Source organism: Pongo pygmaeus, chromosome 20, assembly GCF_028885625.2.
Source record: "Pongo pygmaeus isolate AG05252 chromosome 20, NHGRI_mPonPyg2-v2.0_pri, whole genome shotgun sequence".
Lineage (NCBI taxonomy): Eukaryota > Metazoa > Chordata > Mammalia > Primates > Hominidae > Pongo > Pongo pygmaeus.
This window is the reverse complement of record NC_072393.2, coordinates 42,598,540-42,616,035: the sequence shown is the minus strand read 5'-3', so window position 1 is coordinate 42,616,035 and position 17,496 is coordinate 42,598,540. Positions and strand designations below refer to the sequence as shown.

Below are 17,496 nucleotides of genomic sequence, written 5' to 3'. Positions count from 1 at the left end.
CCACTTTTCTTTCTGTATACTTTTTCTCTGTGTCTCTTTCTCAGTCTCTCGTCCCACCTGAGGAGAAACGCCCACAGGTGTGGAGGCGCAGGCCACCCCTTCAGCATCCCACTAAATAACACAACTGGCAAAAAGTGGGATTTCTTAAAGGTTGGGGAGCCATATTATAAACATAATCTAAACCAGGAGTTTATTTTATTTTATAAACCGAAACCCAGCAGTCACTCCTTCCCCTCGGGGCATTCTGCAACAAAACACCTGCCCAAAAAAAAGGGTGTTTTACCTGAGTGGGCTGAAAAGTCCCCGTTTTTATACCTTTAATCTCCAGATCCTACATGTCAGAGGTCGGGAAACTACATCAGCCCCAGTTGGGGCGCCCATGAGACCTGTGGACGGACGGGGAAGGGCCTGGACGCAGCCCGGGCCCCAGTTTCTGCCGTGGCGATGGCCGATTGAAGGCCAGGACTCCCCGCCGCTGACCCTCCAGTCAGGAGGGTTAGGCAGGCGCTCCCATGTTAGGCAGGCGCTCGGCCGAACACCCCAAGGTTGCGGAACCACTATACCCACTGTGCGCCCGGATGGCATCTTGCAGACCCAGCGTCCGCCGGGCTCCCGGAAACGTGGGGGCGGGCTTCCGGAAACGGAGGCCAATGGGAAACGTGACCAGCTGTTAATAGGCAGACAGTCCTATCCCGGCAACACAGAAAGAAGGTGGCAGTCAGATTTAAGTAGACAGATCTTTTAGCCAATGGATGTGCAAGAGAGGGGAGGTTTGTTCCATATTGGCCAGTAAGAAGCGCTTGGGCCGACCCGCCTCCAAGTCCTGGGAAGACAGTTCAAATTATGGAGGAGGGGGCAGGTACTGGGCAGCAGTGGCGAGGGGAGTAGCGGGGATTAGGGGGAGCACGAGATCATTCACCTTTGCCGCTCAGATTACCAAGCCTGTGACTTTGAGAATCGGTGTCTTCCTTGCAAGGTTTCAATCTGAGGCTCTTGGGAAGAGGGCAGAATTGGAGCCTGATGGAAGTGAGGTGAGGAGAGGAGCGGGTGTAGGGAGAGTGGAGAATGTGTCAGTCAGGCGGTGTCTTTATTCCTGGCACCTCACTTAGCCTGCTCTAGTTTCTCAGTCTATTCCAGGAGCATGCTCTTGACCCTGCAGGGGCCTGAAAGGGAATGTTGGTCGCCAGTCTCTGCTTCCTTGGACTGGATTGGAATTGGTCCCACGAACTTAGGCATTATGATACATTGTTGCTTTTAGACTCACTTGGTTTATACATTGTGCTTTCTTTTCCCTTTTCCCTTCAGGAATTTAGAATGTTTTCTTTGCTCTATTTAATTATATATGATTGCCTTGAAGATTTCAGCTTGAATTAAAATTACATGTTTTTGCCTGTCTTTATTAATATTTAAAAATACTAAAATAACACATGTTCATAATGAAAATGAAATATTACAAATAAATATAAAGGAAAGGCAGTATTCCCCCTCCAGTTCCACTCTTGAAATAACGAGTTAACAAGATGATGAGCATCTTCCCATGATGTTCTCCACGATTCATGTAAGTATTTGCACACATACAGAAGCATATACAGTAGTCCCCCTTTATCCATGGTTCTACTTCCCACGGTTTCGGTTACCCACAGTAAATTGTGGTCTGAAAATATTAAATGCAAGATTCCCGAAAGAAACAATTCATAAGCTTTAAATTGTGTGCTGTTTTGAGGAGCGTGATGAAATATCTCACTGTCCTGCTTTGTTCTGCCTCGGATATGAACACCCCTTTGCTCAGCAGATGCATGCTATATGCGCTACCCTTAGTCGGTGAGTAGCCAACTTGGTTATCAGATTGACTGCCGCAGTATCACAGTGCTTGTGTTTAAGTGACTCTAATTTTACCTAATGATGGCCCTAAAATGCAAGAGTAGTGATGCTGCCAATTTAGATAGGCAGAAGAGGAGCGCTAAAGTGTTTTCTTTAAGTGAAAATGTGAAAATTCTTGACTGAATAAGGAAAATAAGTCGTGTGCTGAGGTTGCTAAGATCTACGGTAAGAACAAATCTTTTAGCTGTGAAAGTGTAAGGAGGAAAAGAAATTTCTGCTAGTCTTGTTTGTTGAACCCCAACCTCTAAAAAGTACAGCCACGTGTGTGATAAGTGCTTAATTAAGATGGAAAAAAAACATTAAATTTGTGTTTGGAAAATATAAACAAATGTGTTCTGATCGACAGCAATTGGGTCAATACCATTCACACTTTCAGACATCCTCTGTGGGTCTTAGAACACAACTCTTGCAGATAAGGGAGGGCTACTATATAACTTTTTTATTATTATAAAGCATTTTCCTTTTTTAATATAACAATTTGCCTCAGATACCACTTCAGGTACAAAGATATTAGGATACCTTTATAGTAGATAAGGAGCTAACATTCTTTCTAAGAGTTAAAGTATCTTCCATTATATGACCATTTAAGATGTTAAAGTACTTTTGCACCAAAAACAATGCTAATTTTTTTTTTTTTTTTTTTTTTTTTTGAGATGGAGTTTCGCTCTTGTACCCCAGGCTGGAGTGCAATGGTGTGATCTTGGCTCACTGCAAACCCTGCCTCCCGGGTTCAAGTGATTCTCCTGCCTTAGCCTCCTGAGTAGCTGGGATTACAAGCGTGTGCCACCACGCCCGGCTAATTTTTGTATTTTTAGTAGAGATGGGGTTTTACCATGTTGGCCACACTGGTCTCAAACTCCTGACCTCAGGTGATCCTCCCGCCTCAACCACCCAAAGTGCTGGGATTACAGATGTGAGCCACCACGCCTGGCCTGTAAATATTATTTTACTTATATGAGTTTTTACTTCTGCTGAGACAAATTGCATGAGTAAACAAATATATGTGTGTATAATGTAATATATGTGTATATAATTATATATGTGAATATACAACTTAATATATACACATACATAAAATAACACATATGATTTAACGTATACACAAATATAAGCTGGGTGCAGTGGCTCACTCCTGTAATCCTAGCAGTTTGGGAGGCCAAGGTAGGGGATTGCTTGAACCCAGGAGTTTGAGACCAGCCTAGGCGACATGGTGAAACCCCATCTGTACACAAAATACAAAAATTAGCTGGGTGGGGTGGCATGCACCTATAATCCCAGGTACTTGGGACGCCGAAGTGGGAGAATTGTTTGAGCCCAACAGGCGGAGGTTGCAGTTAGCCAAGATCATGATGCCACTGCACTCCAGCCTGCGTGACACAGCGAGACTCTATCTCAAACAAAAAGTCAAAAAACAACTGATGCTGGTGAGGCTGTGGAGAAAAGAGAATGCTTATACACTGTTGGTGAGAGCATAAAATAGTCCAGCCAGTGTGAAAAGCAGCCTGGAGATTTCTCAAAGAACTTAAAACAGAGCTACCAATTGACCCAGCATTCCCATTACTGTGTATCTACCCAAAAGAAAAGAAATCATTCTACCAAAAGGACAAATGCACTTGCATGTTGATCGCAGCACTATTCACAATAGCAATGATATGGAATCAACCCAGGTGCCCATCAATGGTAGACTGGATAAAGAAAACGTGGTACATCAAGCTCATCCAACCCACACCGCATAGGCTGCATGTGGCCCAGGATGGCTTTGAATGCAGCCTCGCAATCCACCCTCATCCAAAATGCACAGCAATGATTGGATATGTTGGCTATGTTTAAAGACCCTTCAAGTAGGAAGTAAAGGGCATAAATGAATGAACAGTGATACTGCAGCAGATAGGATAATAGTCCAAGTTTATTTATAAAATATATCCCATCCTGTCAAATACTGCTAAAAAAAAAAAAAAGGGGGTTCATCTAGAAGATGTTGAGGTTAGAGCATATATTTTCATTGACAGAACTTTAGTTATTTGAACTTTTGCAATCCCATGTGAATTGTCTTGTATTCCAAAAATCCCATGCTATCCACATCTATTTGGTTCCTGAGTTCAGACACTAAGAAATACAATCTTATCTAAATCAATTTGATTTTCAAGTTTCAGAAAGTAGAAAGTTTGATTTATCAGAATTGTTTTTTCCTAAATTCAGAATGTGACAAATATTTATTTTCAATGGGTTATTAGATTTGATTTGCTAATTTATAATGCTGTATTTTCATAACTGATTCTGGACTAATTGTTTTGGGTTTTTCTAGTAGGTTGTAACATCAGGATTATGACAAATTCATAAAAATAGATAATTTGCTATCTCAGTCTATGTCCTAGAAGAGTTCCCTAAGACATTTCATAGATTTCACCTATAAAAATCTCTACCTTGGTGTCTTTTTTAGTGTAGCAATTTGACATTTAAAATACATTTTAAGAAAAATTTTATTTCATTTATTTATTTTTGAGACAGAGTTTCACTCTTGTTGCCCAGGCTGGAGTGCAATGGCATAATGCCGGCTCACTGCAATCTCCGCCTCCCGAGTTCCAGCATTTCTCCTGCCTCAGCCTCCTGAGTAGCCAGGATTACAGGCATGAGCCACCACTCCCGGCTAATTTTTTGTATTTTTAGTAGAGACAGGGTTTCTCCATGTTGGTCAGGCTGGTCTCAAATCCCTGACCTCAGGTGATCCACCCGCCTCAGCCTCACAAAATGCTGAGATTACAGGCCTGAGCCACCGTGCCTGGCCAGTCTTATTTTTTAAATAAGTTTATTCTGGAGGGAGGTCTATTAAGATTTTACACCTCCAGTTAATTCTGATGTCATCAACTTATGAAAAATCACAGACTTTTTCCAGATTTTCAGATATATTATAAAAATGTCGATAATACCAACTTTTAAGTTTGTTGTTTTAATTTTTTTTTTTTTTTTTTTCTGTAGAGATGAGGGGAGGGGGGTCTCACTATGTTACCTAGACTGGTCTTGAACTCCTGGCCTCAAGCCATTCTCCTACCTCAGCCTCCCAAAGTGCTGGAATTACAGGCATGAGCCACTGCACCCAGCCTTAAGTTTTTAAATTGAGATCAAATTCACACAGCATAATATTCACCCTTTTAGTGTATGGTTGAGTGACCTGTAGTATATAAACAAAATTGTACAACCTTTACCCATTCCACATTTTCATTACCCCAAATGACAGTTCTTTTAAGTTTAAATATATAGCCATTTCAATTTCTCATATACAATATTGTTCATTTGTCATCCTTATTTCACCTCTGGAATCACTAAACTTTGTCTCCTTTTTTTCTCCCATCAAATATCAAATTTTGGATTTAGATCCAGTTTTTTTCTTTCAATTATTTCTGCCTTTTAAAATAATACTACCTCCTTCCTCCCATAATTCATTTCAGCTTGTTTTAGTTCCTTGGGTTCTGTACTTTTTCTTCCTAGTATTACAATATATGCATGAATATTAGGTTATAAAACTTCCAATACAACTTTTACTGCCACTCACAGGTTTTTCAATTGTTTTCATTTTCATGTACATTTAAATAATGTATATATTAGGGATTTATTCCTTAACCCATGTTAATTAAGAGGGAATATTGAATTAATAATCAGATATTTGATGGTTATCCTATTGTACTGCTTCTTCTGGTCAAATAATGTGGCCAGTATGTTTTCTGCGTTTTGGGGGGAAATACTAGAAAAAATTTTATAATCTCTTCCTGCTTTTTTGACAGCTGTGCTTTCTACTACTCATCATATTTTCAGGGTTTCAGATTGGTAACCTTTTATTTTTTCTTTTGTAAGACAGAGTCTCACTCTGTCACCCAGTCTGGAGTGTGCAGTGGCGCAATCTCAGCTCACTATAACCTGCAACTCCCAGGTTCAAGCAATCCTCCCACCTCAGCCTCCTGAGTAGCTAGGATTACAGGCATGCAACACCATGCCTGGCTTTTTTTTGTTTTGTTTTTTGTTTTTTTTTTGTATTTTTAGTAGAGACGGGATTTCACCATGTTGGCCAGGCTGGTCTTGAACTCCTGACCTCAAGTGATCCACCCACCTTGGCCTCCCAAAGTGCTAGGATTACAGGTGTGAGCCACCTCGCCCAGCCTCAGACTGGTATTCTTTATGTAGCATAAAAGATGAAGTCTGAACAAAGACTATGCACACATACTTTTTCTCTTCCTTTTAAAATTCCACGCTGAATAATAATGATAGGGAAAGCCTTTGTTATACTCATTACAAGTGTTTCTCTTTTTCCACGATGAATTATAAATTTGCCAAAGGTAAACAACATGGTTAAAATCCTTTCCATAAATCCTAATGAAGATACTTATGTTGAGTATATCGCTGATAATAGTGGAAAACTTTTACTAAACCTATATTATGTGATAACAGTTTGAGGTACTTTACGTTTATGAATTCATTGACTCTTCACAGCAGTCCAATACATACAGCCTTATTATATATACCTAGACATAATTTTTTAAAATACCACTAATGGCCAGGGGCGGTGGCTCACACCTGTAATCCCAGCACTTTGGGAAGCCAAGGCGGGAGGATCACGAGGTCAGGAGTTCGAGAGCAGCCTGGACAATATGGTGAAACCCCATCTCTATTAATAATACAAAAATTAGCTGGGCATGGTGGTGCACGCCTGTAGTCCCAGCTACTCGGGAGGCTGAGGCGGAAGACTCACTCGAACTCAGGAGGCAGAGGTTGCAGTGAGCCGAGATTGCACCACTGCCCTCCAGCCTGGGCAACACAGCGAGACTCTGTCTCAAAAAACAAAACACCACTAATATCTATAAGAAAAAGTAATTGACCAGGCACGGTGGTTCACGCCTGTAATCCCAGAACTTTGGGAGGCCGAGGTGGGTGGATCACGAGGTCAGCAGTTCAAGACCAGCCTGGCCAACATAGTGAAACCCTGTCTCTACTAAAAATACAAAAATTAGCCAGGCATGGTGGCATGCGCCTGTCTCAGATACTAGTCTCAGATACTAGGAAGGCTGAGGCAGGAGAATCACTTGAACCCAGGAGGCAGCAGTTGTGGTGAGCAGAGATTGTGCCACTGCACTTCAGCCTGGGCAACAGAGTGAAACTCTGTCTCAAAAAAAAAAAAAAATTAATATCTGGATTGATAAATAACACTTTCATAACAGTGTTACTTTCTAGTATGGCATTGGCATTAGGACTGATGTAAAGGAACAAAACAGCTCACAAGGAGAAAATGTGGATAATTTTAGCAATTAAAATAAATGTTTTAAAAGTAAAAATAAGCATCCAATGAGGTCAGCGGTTTTTGTTTTTTTTTTTTTTTTTGAGACGGAATCTCACTCTGTCCCCCAGGCTGGAGTGCAGTGGCACCATCTCAGCTCACTGCAACCTCCGCCTCCCAGGTTCAAGCGATTCTCCTGTCTCAGCCTCCCAAGTAGCTGGGATTACAGGCGCATGCCACCACACCCAGCTAAGTAGAGACGGGGTTTCACTGTTAGCCAGGATGGCCTTAATCTTCAGACCTTGTGATCCGCCCACCTCGGCCTCCCAAAGTGCTGGGATTACAGGCATGAGCCACTGCGCCCAGCCGAGGTCAGCTTTTATAGCTGCAAAAATTTAGAGGCAACCATAATGGGAATAGTCATTTTAAAGTCATTAAATATGTCAAGAAAATAATAAAAATCTATATTTACTGAAATGGCACTCATGAAATCTTTGGCATGATAAAAGCAGTTAAAGGTACGGCATGTATATCATAATTACACTTTCTTAAAAAAGCAAAGTACAGCACGATTTTCTCTACCAAATTGAGAGCAGCCATCTATAAGTATTACAATTAATTTTGGCTTTTTAGTTTGTAATTTTTTGTTTTGTGATTTTGGCTTAACAATTAAAAACGTACATTTGTAAAATAAAAAGGCCAGCTGCAGTGGCTCACGCCTGTAATCCCAGCACTTTCAGAGGCTGAGGCTGGTGGATCACCTGAGGTCGGGAGATCGAGACCACCCTGGCTAACACGGTGAAACCCCATCTCTACTAAAAATACAAAAAATTAGCCGGGTGTTGTGGCACATGCCTGTAATCCCGACTACAGGCTGAGGCAGAAGAATCACTTGAACCTGGGAGGCGAAGGTTGTGACGAGCCAAGATTGCACCATTGCATTCCAGCCTAGGCAACAAGAGCGAAACTCCGTCTCAACAAAAAATAAAGCCGGGTGCGATCGCTCATGCCTGTAATCCCAGCACTTTGGGAGGCTGAGGCAGGTGGATCACCTGAGGTCAGGAGTTCGAGACTATCCTGACCAACATGAAGAAACCCTGTCTCTACTAAAAATACAAAATTAGCAGGGTGTGGTGGCACACACCTGTGATGCCAGCTACTCAGGAGTCTGAGGCAGGAGAATTGCTTGAAGCCGGGAGGTGGAGGTTGAAGCAAGCCGAGATTGTGCCACTGCACTCCAGCCTGGGCAACAGAGTGAAACTCCATCTCAAAAAATATATATAATAATAATAAAACAAAAAGATTAACACTGACTTCAAAAACAAAGTTAAACCTCCACAAGGAATTTAAAAATATTAGAGGTCACACAATTCAAACAGTATGATACTGGTGCAAACACAAATACACAGATCAGAAAAGATAGCTCTCAAAACACAAGCAAATGTAAACAAGAGTGTCATGGGTCACCATGAAAGTAGAACACAATGAACAAAAGAATTACAGCAGCTAGCATTGGCATACGACTGCGGAGACAGGGAACGTCACTTTAGACTCTGAATTTATACCTGGAATGAAATACATTTGGATACAAAATTGAAATACAAAGTTTTAAAAAAACTGTGGAAGAGGGTAACTATTAGACATGATTTTTGGTTTAAAATATGAGGAAGGTGACAGGGGCTTTAATTTTTATTATTCATTAGTATGAATTCCCTGATGACGAATGAGATCCGAGCCACTACTAAATGCCTTCCCACATTCCTTACAGTTATAGGGCTTTTCACCAGTGTGAATTCTCAGATGTCGAGTAAGGTTTGAGCATTTATTAAAGGCCTTTCCGCATTCATTACATTCATACGGTTTTTCATCTGTATGAATTCTCTGATGCTGGAAAAGTTGTGAGTTCTGAGTAAAGGCCTTCCCACATTCGAGACATTCAAAGGGTTTCTCACCAGCGTGAATTCTCTGATGTTGACGAAGCTGTGAGCTCTGAGTAAAAGCCTTTCCACATTCCTTACAATCATAGGGTTTCTCACCAGTGTGAATTCTCTGATGATTAGTAAGTGCTGAGCCGCTACTAAAGGCTTTGCCACATTCCTTGCACTCATAGGGTTTCTCACCAGTATGAATTCTCTGATGTTGAACAAGCTTTGAGCTCTGGGTAAAGGCTTTGCCACATTCCTTACATTCATAGGGTTTCTCACCTGTATGAATTCGCGCATGCTGAAAAAGTTGTGAGCTCTTAGTAAAGGCTTTCCCACATACTTTACATTCATAAGGCTTTTCACCGGTGTGAATTCGCTGATGGTCAATAAGATTTGAGCAATAACTAAAGGCTTTCCCACATTCCTTACATTCATAGGGTTTCTTACCGGTGTGGATTCTCTGATGTTGAGAAAGGTATGAGCTACAACTGAAGGCCTTTCCACATTCCTTACATTCAAAGGGTTTTTCGCCAGTATGAATTTTCAGATGCCGAGTAACATGTGAACCACAACTAAAGAATTTCCCACACTCTTTACATTCATAAGATTTTTCACCAATATGAATTCTCTGATGTTGAATAAATTGTGAGTTCTGACTAAAGGCCTTTCCACATTTCTTACATTCATAGGGTCTGTCTTCATTATTAATTATTTGATGGAGAGTAAGGAATGTCTGTTGAATAAATGTGGGCATGTATTCAGGAGTGAATATGTCTTGACTGAAATGCCCATTTGGATATCCCAGTTGTTTTGCAAGGTGGCTTCTATATTCCAAAACATCTCCAAAACTGGAGTACTCAAGGCCATGCTTTGTAAGTCCCATTATCTCCCTCTGGCATAATTCTATTTCATAAACTTCCTTCTTTAGAGATAATAACTTGGTTTCACACATTGATTCCAGATCTGAAAGGAAATAAAATGGTAAATGTTCTTTTTTCCTATTTGTGAAAAAATAGGAATGGAAAAATTAAAGTAAGAATAGTATCTACTAGGTAAATGACACAGCGTTCACAAGGATATCTGTGTTATCTGAAAAAATGGACAAGAAAGACAAATTAGTAAGATAATGCAGGAAGCAGAGGAAGGTAACTACGCAAATAAGTTACTACAATGATACTCAAATATGGATGTGTATCAGAATCATCTGGAAAGGCTGGTAAATATACAATGGTTGGGCTCTTTTCCATATTAAAATATGACTAGCCATATATATCTATATAAGTATACTTTTATAGTATATATAGATACTTATCTATATATAGTATCTATATAGTATATATAGTATATATACTATATATAGTATCTTTATAGTATATATAGATAAGTATATATACCTATATAGTATATATAGACATACCATATAGTATATATACACTTATATAGGTATATATGATATACATATATCTATATAAGTATGCGTGTGTATATGAGATAAGTATATCATACAATATGTGTAACATGAAGTGGATCATTTTCTAGCCTCCATTAAAGGTCTCCTGAGAGAAATAAATGCATATGGGGAAGATTCTTTGGCTCTGAGGTATAATAAAGCCCCACACTGAGCTTCAAAAACACTTGGAATTTCCTGACAGGAGGTCTTTGTTATGCTAATAAGGTAATTCATGGTGGGACCTTAGAAAGCTTCAGGGTGGGGTCTGATTACCAGAAACACTAGCTTGTGATTACAAGGTTGGGACTTGCAGCTGCTTGACCTCTGAGAAGTGTAGAGAGGCTAGAGATTGAGTGGCCACGGATTTAATCAATTGTGCCTGTGTAATAAAACCTCAATAAAAATGCTGGGCAGTAAACTCAGTGGAGCTTTCTGGTTGGTAAACGAATTGATGTGATAGGAGGGTGACAAACTGACTCCACAGGGAGAGGGCATGGAAACTGTCCAGTTCCAGATCTTGCTCAAATATGTATCCTAATAAAACTGTAGCTTTAAATACAGAGCTTTCCTGATTTCTATGAGTCATTCTAACAAATTATTGCACCTGAGACCTTGGAAACCCCTTAATTTATTGCTGTTAGCTGGCTGATCTGCAGGTAGCCCAGGGACTCCCAAGACTTGCAGCTGGCATCTGAGGTGAGGACAGTACTATGGAAGACTGTGAGGTCTGCACATTCTGAATAGTGTCAGAGGTGAACTGCAGCATACCCAGTTGGGGTGGAAACAGAATAAGGTCTTTAATAAAGGATACAGTGGATACAATTTGAGTGTGGTGGCCAGGCATGGTGGCTCACACCTGTAATCCCAGCACTTTGGGAGGCCAAGGTGGGCAGATCACCCGAGGTTAGGAGCTCCAGACCAGCCTGGCCAGCATGGTGAAACCCTGTCTCTACTAAAAATACAAAAATTAGCCAGGCATGGTGGCACATGCCTGTAATCCCAGCTACTCCGGAGGCTGAGGCAGAAGAACTGCTTGAAGCCAGGAGGTGGAGGCTGCCGTGAGCTGAGATCACACCACTGCACTCCACCTGGGTGACAGAGTGAGACTCCATCTCAAAATAAAAAAAAAAAGGAATTGGTAACAGCGGGTTATTCACATGAGGGAAGAGAAAGATGTAAGTCTAATGTATTGAACTAATTTGATGTAGGTGTGTAAGTGGCAGATAGGGAAACTCAGAATTATTTTATGTGCGGGGGATTCAATGGAAATATTGTTTGCCTTGGAATTTTGAGATGCTGATCTTAGGGGAGAGGAGACTTGCTCATGTACCACCACAGTGAATGAGAGAGAAGGAGCTAAAGTTTAAGGAAGATGGAAAGAAATTAAGACACAGTACAACATACTGCCATAGAAAGATAACAGGAACCAGAAGCAGATTGATGAGAGCTGACTGCCAATTCTGATACTTAATCGTTGTGTGCTCACAAGCAATTATTTAATCTCTAAGCTACCATTTCTTCATCTGTAAAAGGGCAATAATCCTTAACTCATGATTACTGGGGAGGTTACAGGAAAATGTATATACATGTTTTGGAGTAAAGTGTTCAGGTATTATTATGAAACAATTTCTTACTAAAAATGGGGATATTAGGCAAATTAAATGGTTTGAAGATATCAAAATGAAGCCTATTGGAGTATCTCAAAACAGGAACACGGAATTCATTCCAACACAATCTTTTTCCTCCTATCTCTATATGATCTTGCAATAACTTTTTTTTTTTTTTGAAACGCAGTGTCACTCTGTTGCCAGGCTGGAGTGCAGTGGTGCGATCTCGGCTCACTGCAACCTCCGCCTCCAGGGTTCAAGCGATTCCCCTGCCTCAGTCTCCCGAGTAGCTGGGACTACAGGCGTGCACCACCACGCCTGGCTAATTTTTTTGTATTTTAGGAGAGATGGGGTTTCACCATGTTGGCCAGGATGGTCTCAATCTCCTGACCTTGTGATCCTCCCGCCTCGGCGTCCCAAAGTGCTGGGATTACAGGCGTTGAGCCACCATGCCCGGCAGATCTTGCAGTAACTTTCATCTAGTTAAGCTCCCAAGTAAAGTTTTGAAACTGCCCTCTTCTGTCTTCCACTGCCAATGTCATCTTCCAAACCAGAATCAACTCTTACCCAGACCAATGAAGTAGCCTCCTCAACCAGTCTCCCCACCAAGCTCTCTCACCCTTTAATCTATTCAGGGAATAATATCATTTGGCTTAGGCTTCCACTGCTCAAAGTCCGAACTCCTCACAATCTCCTGCAAAGGCTGAATGCTGTGGCTCCTGCCTGTCTGTCAAAACCCTGACTCACACTCCACTCCCACTTGATCATGGGGCACACCAACACTGGCATTTAGTCCTTCAAACACACCAAGCTTTTCCCCATCAGAGCCTTCACAGGGGTTCTTCTCTCTGCCTGGAGTTTTCTTCTTTAGTAAAACATTAAACAAGACCTAGTGGCAAGCCTAGTACTACATTAATTCTGAAGTAGTGATGAGCATAAATATTTCAATATGCCTACAATAACAGTAAAATAATATGAACGTATCTGTGATTTCCATTAATGTCAAAGTCACAGGAACTACTACTACTGCTGCTACTATGGTTTGTCCCATACATCACGATAGGAAGAAATGTTATATCTCAATTACAGGTTATTAAATATAAAGATGTATTTTTGGGCTGGGCACAGTGGCTCATGCCTATAATCCCAGCACTTTGGGAGACCGAGGCAGGTGGATCACGAGGTCACGAGTTCAAGACCAGCCTGGCAAAGACGGTGAAACCCCGTCTCTACTAAAAATACAAAAATTAGCCGGGCACAGTGGCAGGCGCCTATAATCCCAGCTACTCAGAAGGCTGAGGCAGTAGAATCGCTTGAACCTGTGGGGTGGAGGCTACAATGAGCTGAGATCACACCACTGCACTCAAGCCTGGGTGACAGAGTGAGACTCCGTCTCAAAAAAAAAAAAAAAAAAGATGTATTTTTTTCTTCTCATTCAAGTTCACGGACTCCCTGAATTCTACCTTAAGGAATCCAAAGTTAGGAACCCCTAGAGCAAGAATGATCCTTTACAAACATGATAATGTCACTCTGCTAAATCATTCAATGGATTTACACCTCATTCGGAGTAAAATTCAAGGTCCACAAGACCCAAAATCACCTACAGGTACATCCAACTCCCACCCTGACCTGCACCCAGCGTGCAAACACTCATAAGCCTGCTACTTTCCTCATCTCCTCTTCCACAATTCCCGCTTTGCTCACTCAGTTGCAGCCACAATGGTGGCTGCCAAAAAGCTCTGAACTCGAGTACCTGGTTCTTCCTGTTCCCTTTGCCTGAATCTCTCCTAGCAGATATTTATATTACCTGTTCCCTCACTTCCTTCAAGTCTTCACTAAAAGAACACCTCATCAGAGAGGCCCTCTCTAGCCTCTCTTCATAGCACTTATCTATCACCCACCACCTGACATTTCATATACACACGGACATATAATAATATAGAAATATTATTAATATATGACATATATTTATACTATACCAATATATTAGTTACATGTAGATAAATATAAGTGATATATAATTCTAAAAATATATTTATATTATATAATATTAATGTCATGCTAATATTGTTTTATACATATATACTTGACATTCATGTTTATCTTCTGCTATGTTTTGAATGTCTCTCCTTCAAAATTCAGCTGTTGCCAATGTGATAGTATTAAGAGGTGGGGGCCAGACACAGTGGCTCAAGCCTTTAATCCTAGCACTTTGGGAGGCCAAGGTGGGTGGATTGCTTGAACCCAGGAGTTAGAGACCAGCCTGGGCAACATGGTGAAACCCTGTCTCTACAAAAAATAGAAAAATTAGCTGGGCATGGTGACGTGTGCCTGTGGTCCCAGCTACTCGGGAGGCTGAGGTGGGAGGATCACCTGAGCCCGGGAGGTTGAGGCTGTGGTGAGCCATGATTGTGCCGCTGCACTCCAGCCTGGGTGACAGAGTGAGACCCTGTGTCAAAAAAAAAAAAAAATTTCCAAAAACGAAGAGGTGGGTCCTTTAAGAGATGATAGGGCTTCGAGGACCCATCCCTCAAGAATGGGTTTGGGTGCTCTTATGAAGGGGCTTGATGGAAGGAGTTGGCTCTCTTGCCCTACTGCCTTCTGCCACACGAAGATGCAAGAAGGCCCTCTCAGATACCAGTGCCTTGATCTCAGAATTCTTAGCCTCCAGATCTATGAGAAAATAAACGTCTGTTCTTTATAAATTACTCAATGTGAGGTATTCTGTTGTACTAGCACAAAATGGACTAAGACATTTTCTCTCTTACCCTCTAGAATGTAGGCTTCAGAAGTGCAGAACTTTAGAATGCCTTCATGAATACTATAGTCCCAGCCCTTGGACCAATGCTTGGTACATAGTAGTGCTCAATAAGTACTCTTCTGGTTCTCCTACTTCATCCCAAATCTCTCCTGCTCTGCCACCTCTTCCTTTTTAATATAGGCATAGATCCTTTTTTTTTCTTGGCCCCAACAATATCTCTATACATAGTGATTGCAGTCACTTCCAAGACTCCACCTACTACTTCAGTAGGGATTAATTCCACTTCTACATAGTTAGCCTTTGACTTTCTGCTAAACTCCTTATCTCATTTCTCTCTTATACTATTCTACTTTGTAGAAGTCATATATGTATATATTTTAGCACCACTTTTGGACCTTGAGTTCGTAAAGGTAACACAATTAGTAAACTGTAGCACCTGGAAGATTCCCTTACACAAACCAGGAAATTAAAAAAAGTTCCATAAAGAAAACATTGAAGACAGTCTGATAAAACAGGTCACTGACAGGCAGCTATAATGAAGACCAGTACTTGGGCAAGGGGTGTGTGTGTGTGTGTGTGTGTGTATTCACATATGTGTATACAGACACAGTTATATTATTTTGGGGAGTGGTAGTAGAAAACACCTGTACAAGTCTAAAAAATACAGAAGAGGGGCCGGACGCGGTGGCTCATGCCTGTAATCCCAGCACTTTGGGAGGCTGAGGCGGGTGGATCATGAGGTCAGGAGTTCAAGAACAGCCTGGCCAATATGGTGAAACCCCATCTCTACTAAAAATACAAAAATTAGCCGGGCATGGTGGCACGCGCCTGTAGTCCCAGCTACTCAGGAGGCTGAGGCAGATGAATCGCCTGGACCCGGGAGGCAGAGGTTGCAATGAGCCAAGATCGCGCCACTGCACTCCAGCCTGAGCGACAGAGTGAGACTCCATCTCAAAAAAAAAAAAAATGCAGAAGAAAAAGAAAAAGAATTAGCCAGGCATGGTGGCACAGGCCTACGGTCCCAGCTACTTGGAAGGCTCAGGCAGGGAGACTGCCTAAGCCCAGAAGTTTGAGCCTACAATAAGTTATGATCATGTCACTGCACTCTAGCCTGGGTGACAGAGCCAGACCCTTTAAAAAAAAAAAAAAAAAGAGAATAAAAAAAGCTAGCAAGCAGCTGAATCTAAAATACGGGTAAAATAGGGTTTTTTTAGAGAAGTAAAAGGTACCTTCTGCTTGAAATTAAAAGGAGGGTTGGAGAGGAGTAGTAGAAGGAGCGGTAAGTGAGCAAAAGGGCGAAACAGGTTATTTAACAACTATGCTAAAAGGACTTCATTTTCTCCACTGGCCTAGTTTCTTGATGCGAGCTTCAGGGATAACATCTCAAAGGTGCTGTTTCCTCCCTGACCAGCTGAGTTCTGACCTATCATGACTTTCTTCTGTCCGGTCATTTCTCACTTACCTGAACACAGGCCTCTTGTAAGCTCTCTGCCAACCATCCAGGGCTCTTTCCCTTGTTCCAATAAGGAGATCACTTGAGGCTTAGGAGTGTAAAGTCCTGCTCACGAGAAAAGATATGGAACATGGTTACGCTGGGGGTAAATGAGATCCAGTCCCTTGATGATCAAGGAAGAGATGCCACTACAGGAAAAGCCAAAGAAAGATGAAGATGAAGCTTCAACCACAGCCCACTGGAGTTGCCAATTTCCCACTCTTCCTTTTCATTTCAGCTCAAATCATTTGTTTGGTAATAAAGAATAGAAATTCAGCTAGTAACCTCAAAAGCAGCTGAGAAATTCACTGTGGAAGAAGCAGACATTCCAGAGGAAAACTGGGAATCACTGGTACAGATGCCCTTACCCATTGAAACCAGATTGCTGTAGTTCTCCAACATCACATCTCTGTATAAGTCCCTCTGAACAGGGTCCAGGCAGTCCCATTCCTCCTGAGAGAAGTCTATGGACACATCACTGAACATCACTGATCCCTGAAACAATAAACATACGTATTACTTGTGTAATTAAAAAAATGTATCAGAGACTACGGTGCTTGTATTGTGGGGTAATACAAAATGAGTAATTATATTGGTGTCACTGAGAACCTGTATCTTTAGATCTCAGAAATAGATGCAAGAGTAGGAAGTTTATATTAAACAAATTCCTGACTCTGTCCATTGAAAAGGCCTAGAAATAATGACTAATCCAGTAGCAACGAGCATCCGTAGAGTCTAGATTGTGGTTTCTTTTCTTTTTTTTTTTTTTGAGACAGAAATTCGCTTTTGTCACCCAGGCTACAGTGCAGTGGCATGATGTCGGCTCACCGCAACCTCCGCCTCCTGGGTTCAAGCAATTCTCCTGCCTCAGCCTCCCGAGTAGTGGGGATTACAGGCACGCACCACCACACCTGGCTAATTTTTGTATTTTAAGTAGAGACGGAGTTTCACCATGTTGGCCAGGCTGGTCTCGAAGTCCTGACCTCAGGTGATCTGCCCACCTCGGCCTCCCAAAGTGTTGGGATTATGGCGTGAGCCACTGTACCTGGCCTAGATTGTGGTTTCTAAGTATCATTTTCAAATAAAAGAAACCAAGGTTCTTTGGGAAAGGAACTGA

The 17,496-nt window shown here is 41.6% G+C and overlaps 1 protein-coding gene across 8 annotated transcripts in view; it reads right to left on the bottom strand.

Annotated features, from left to right (window-relative positions):
* Positions 1 to 3,769: 3,769 nt before the first annotated feature.
* ZNF383 (zinc finger protein 383) overlaps positions 3,770 to 17,496 on the bottom strand; it is a 29,784-nt gene continuing 16,057 nt past the window's right edge. For all 8 annotated transcript variants that reach the window (XM_063657643.1, XM_054462449.2, XM_054462445.2 and 5 more), the window contains 3 exons: positions 16,748 to 16,874; positions 16,350 to 16,445; positions 3,770 to 10,032 (listed from right to left, as the gene is read on the bottom strand). In XM_063657643.1, the coding sequence (XP_063513713.1) occupies positions 8,837 to 10,032; positions 16,350 to 16,445; positions 16,748 to 16,874 (1,419 nt within the window). In that variant the 3' untranslated portion in view covers positions 3,770 to 8,836. The remainder of the gene's footprint in view (positions 10,033 to 16,349; positions 16,446 to 16,747; positions 16,875 to 17,496) is intronic.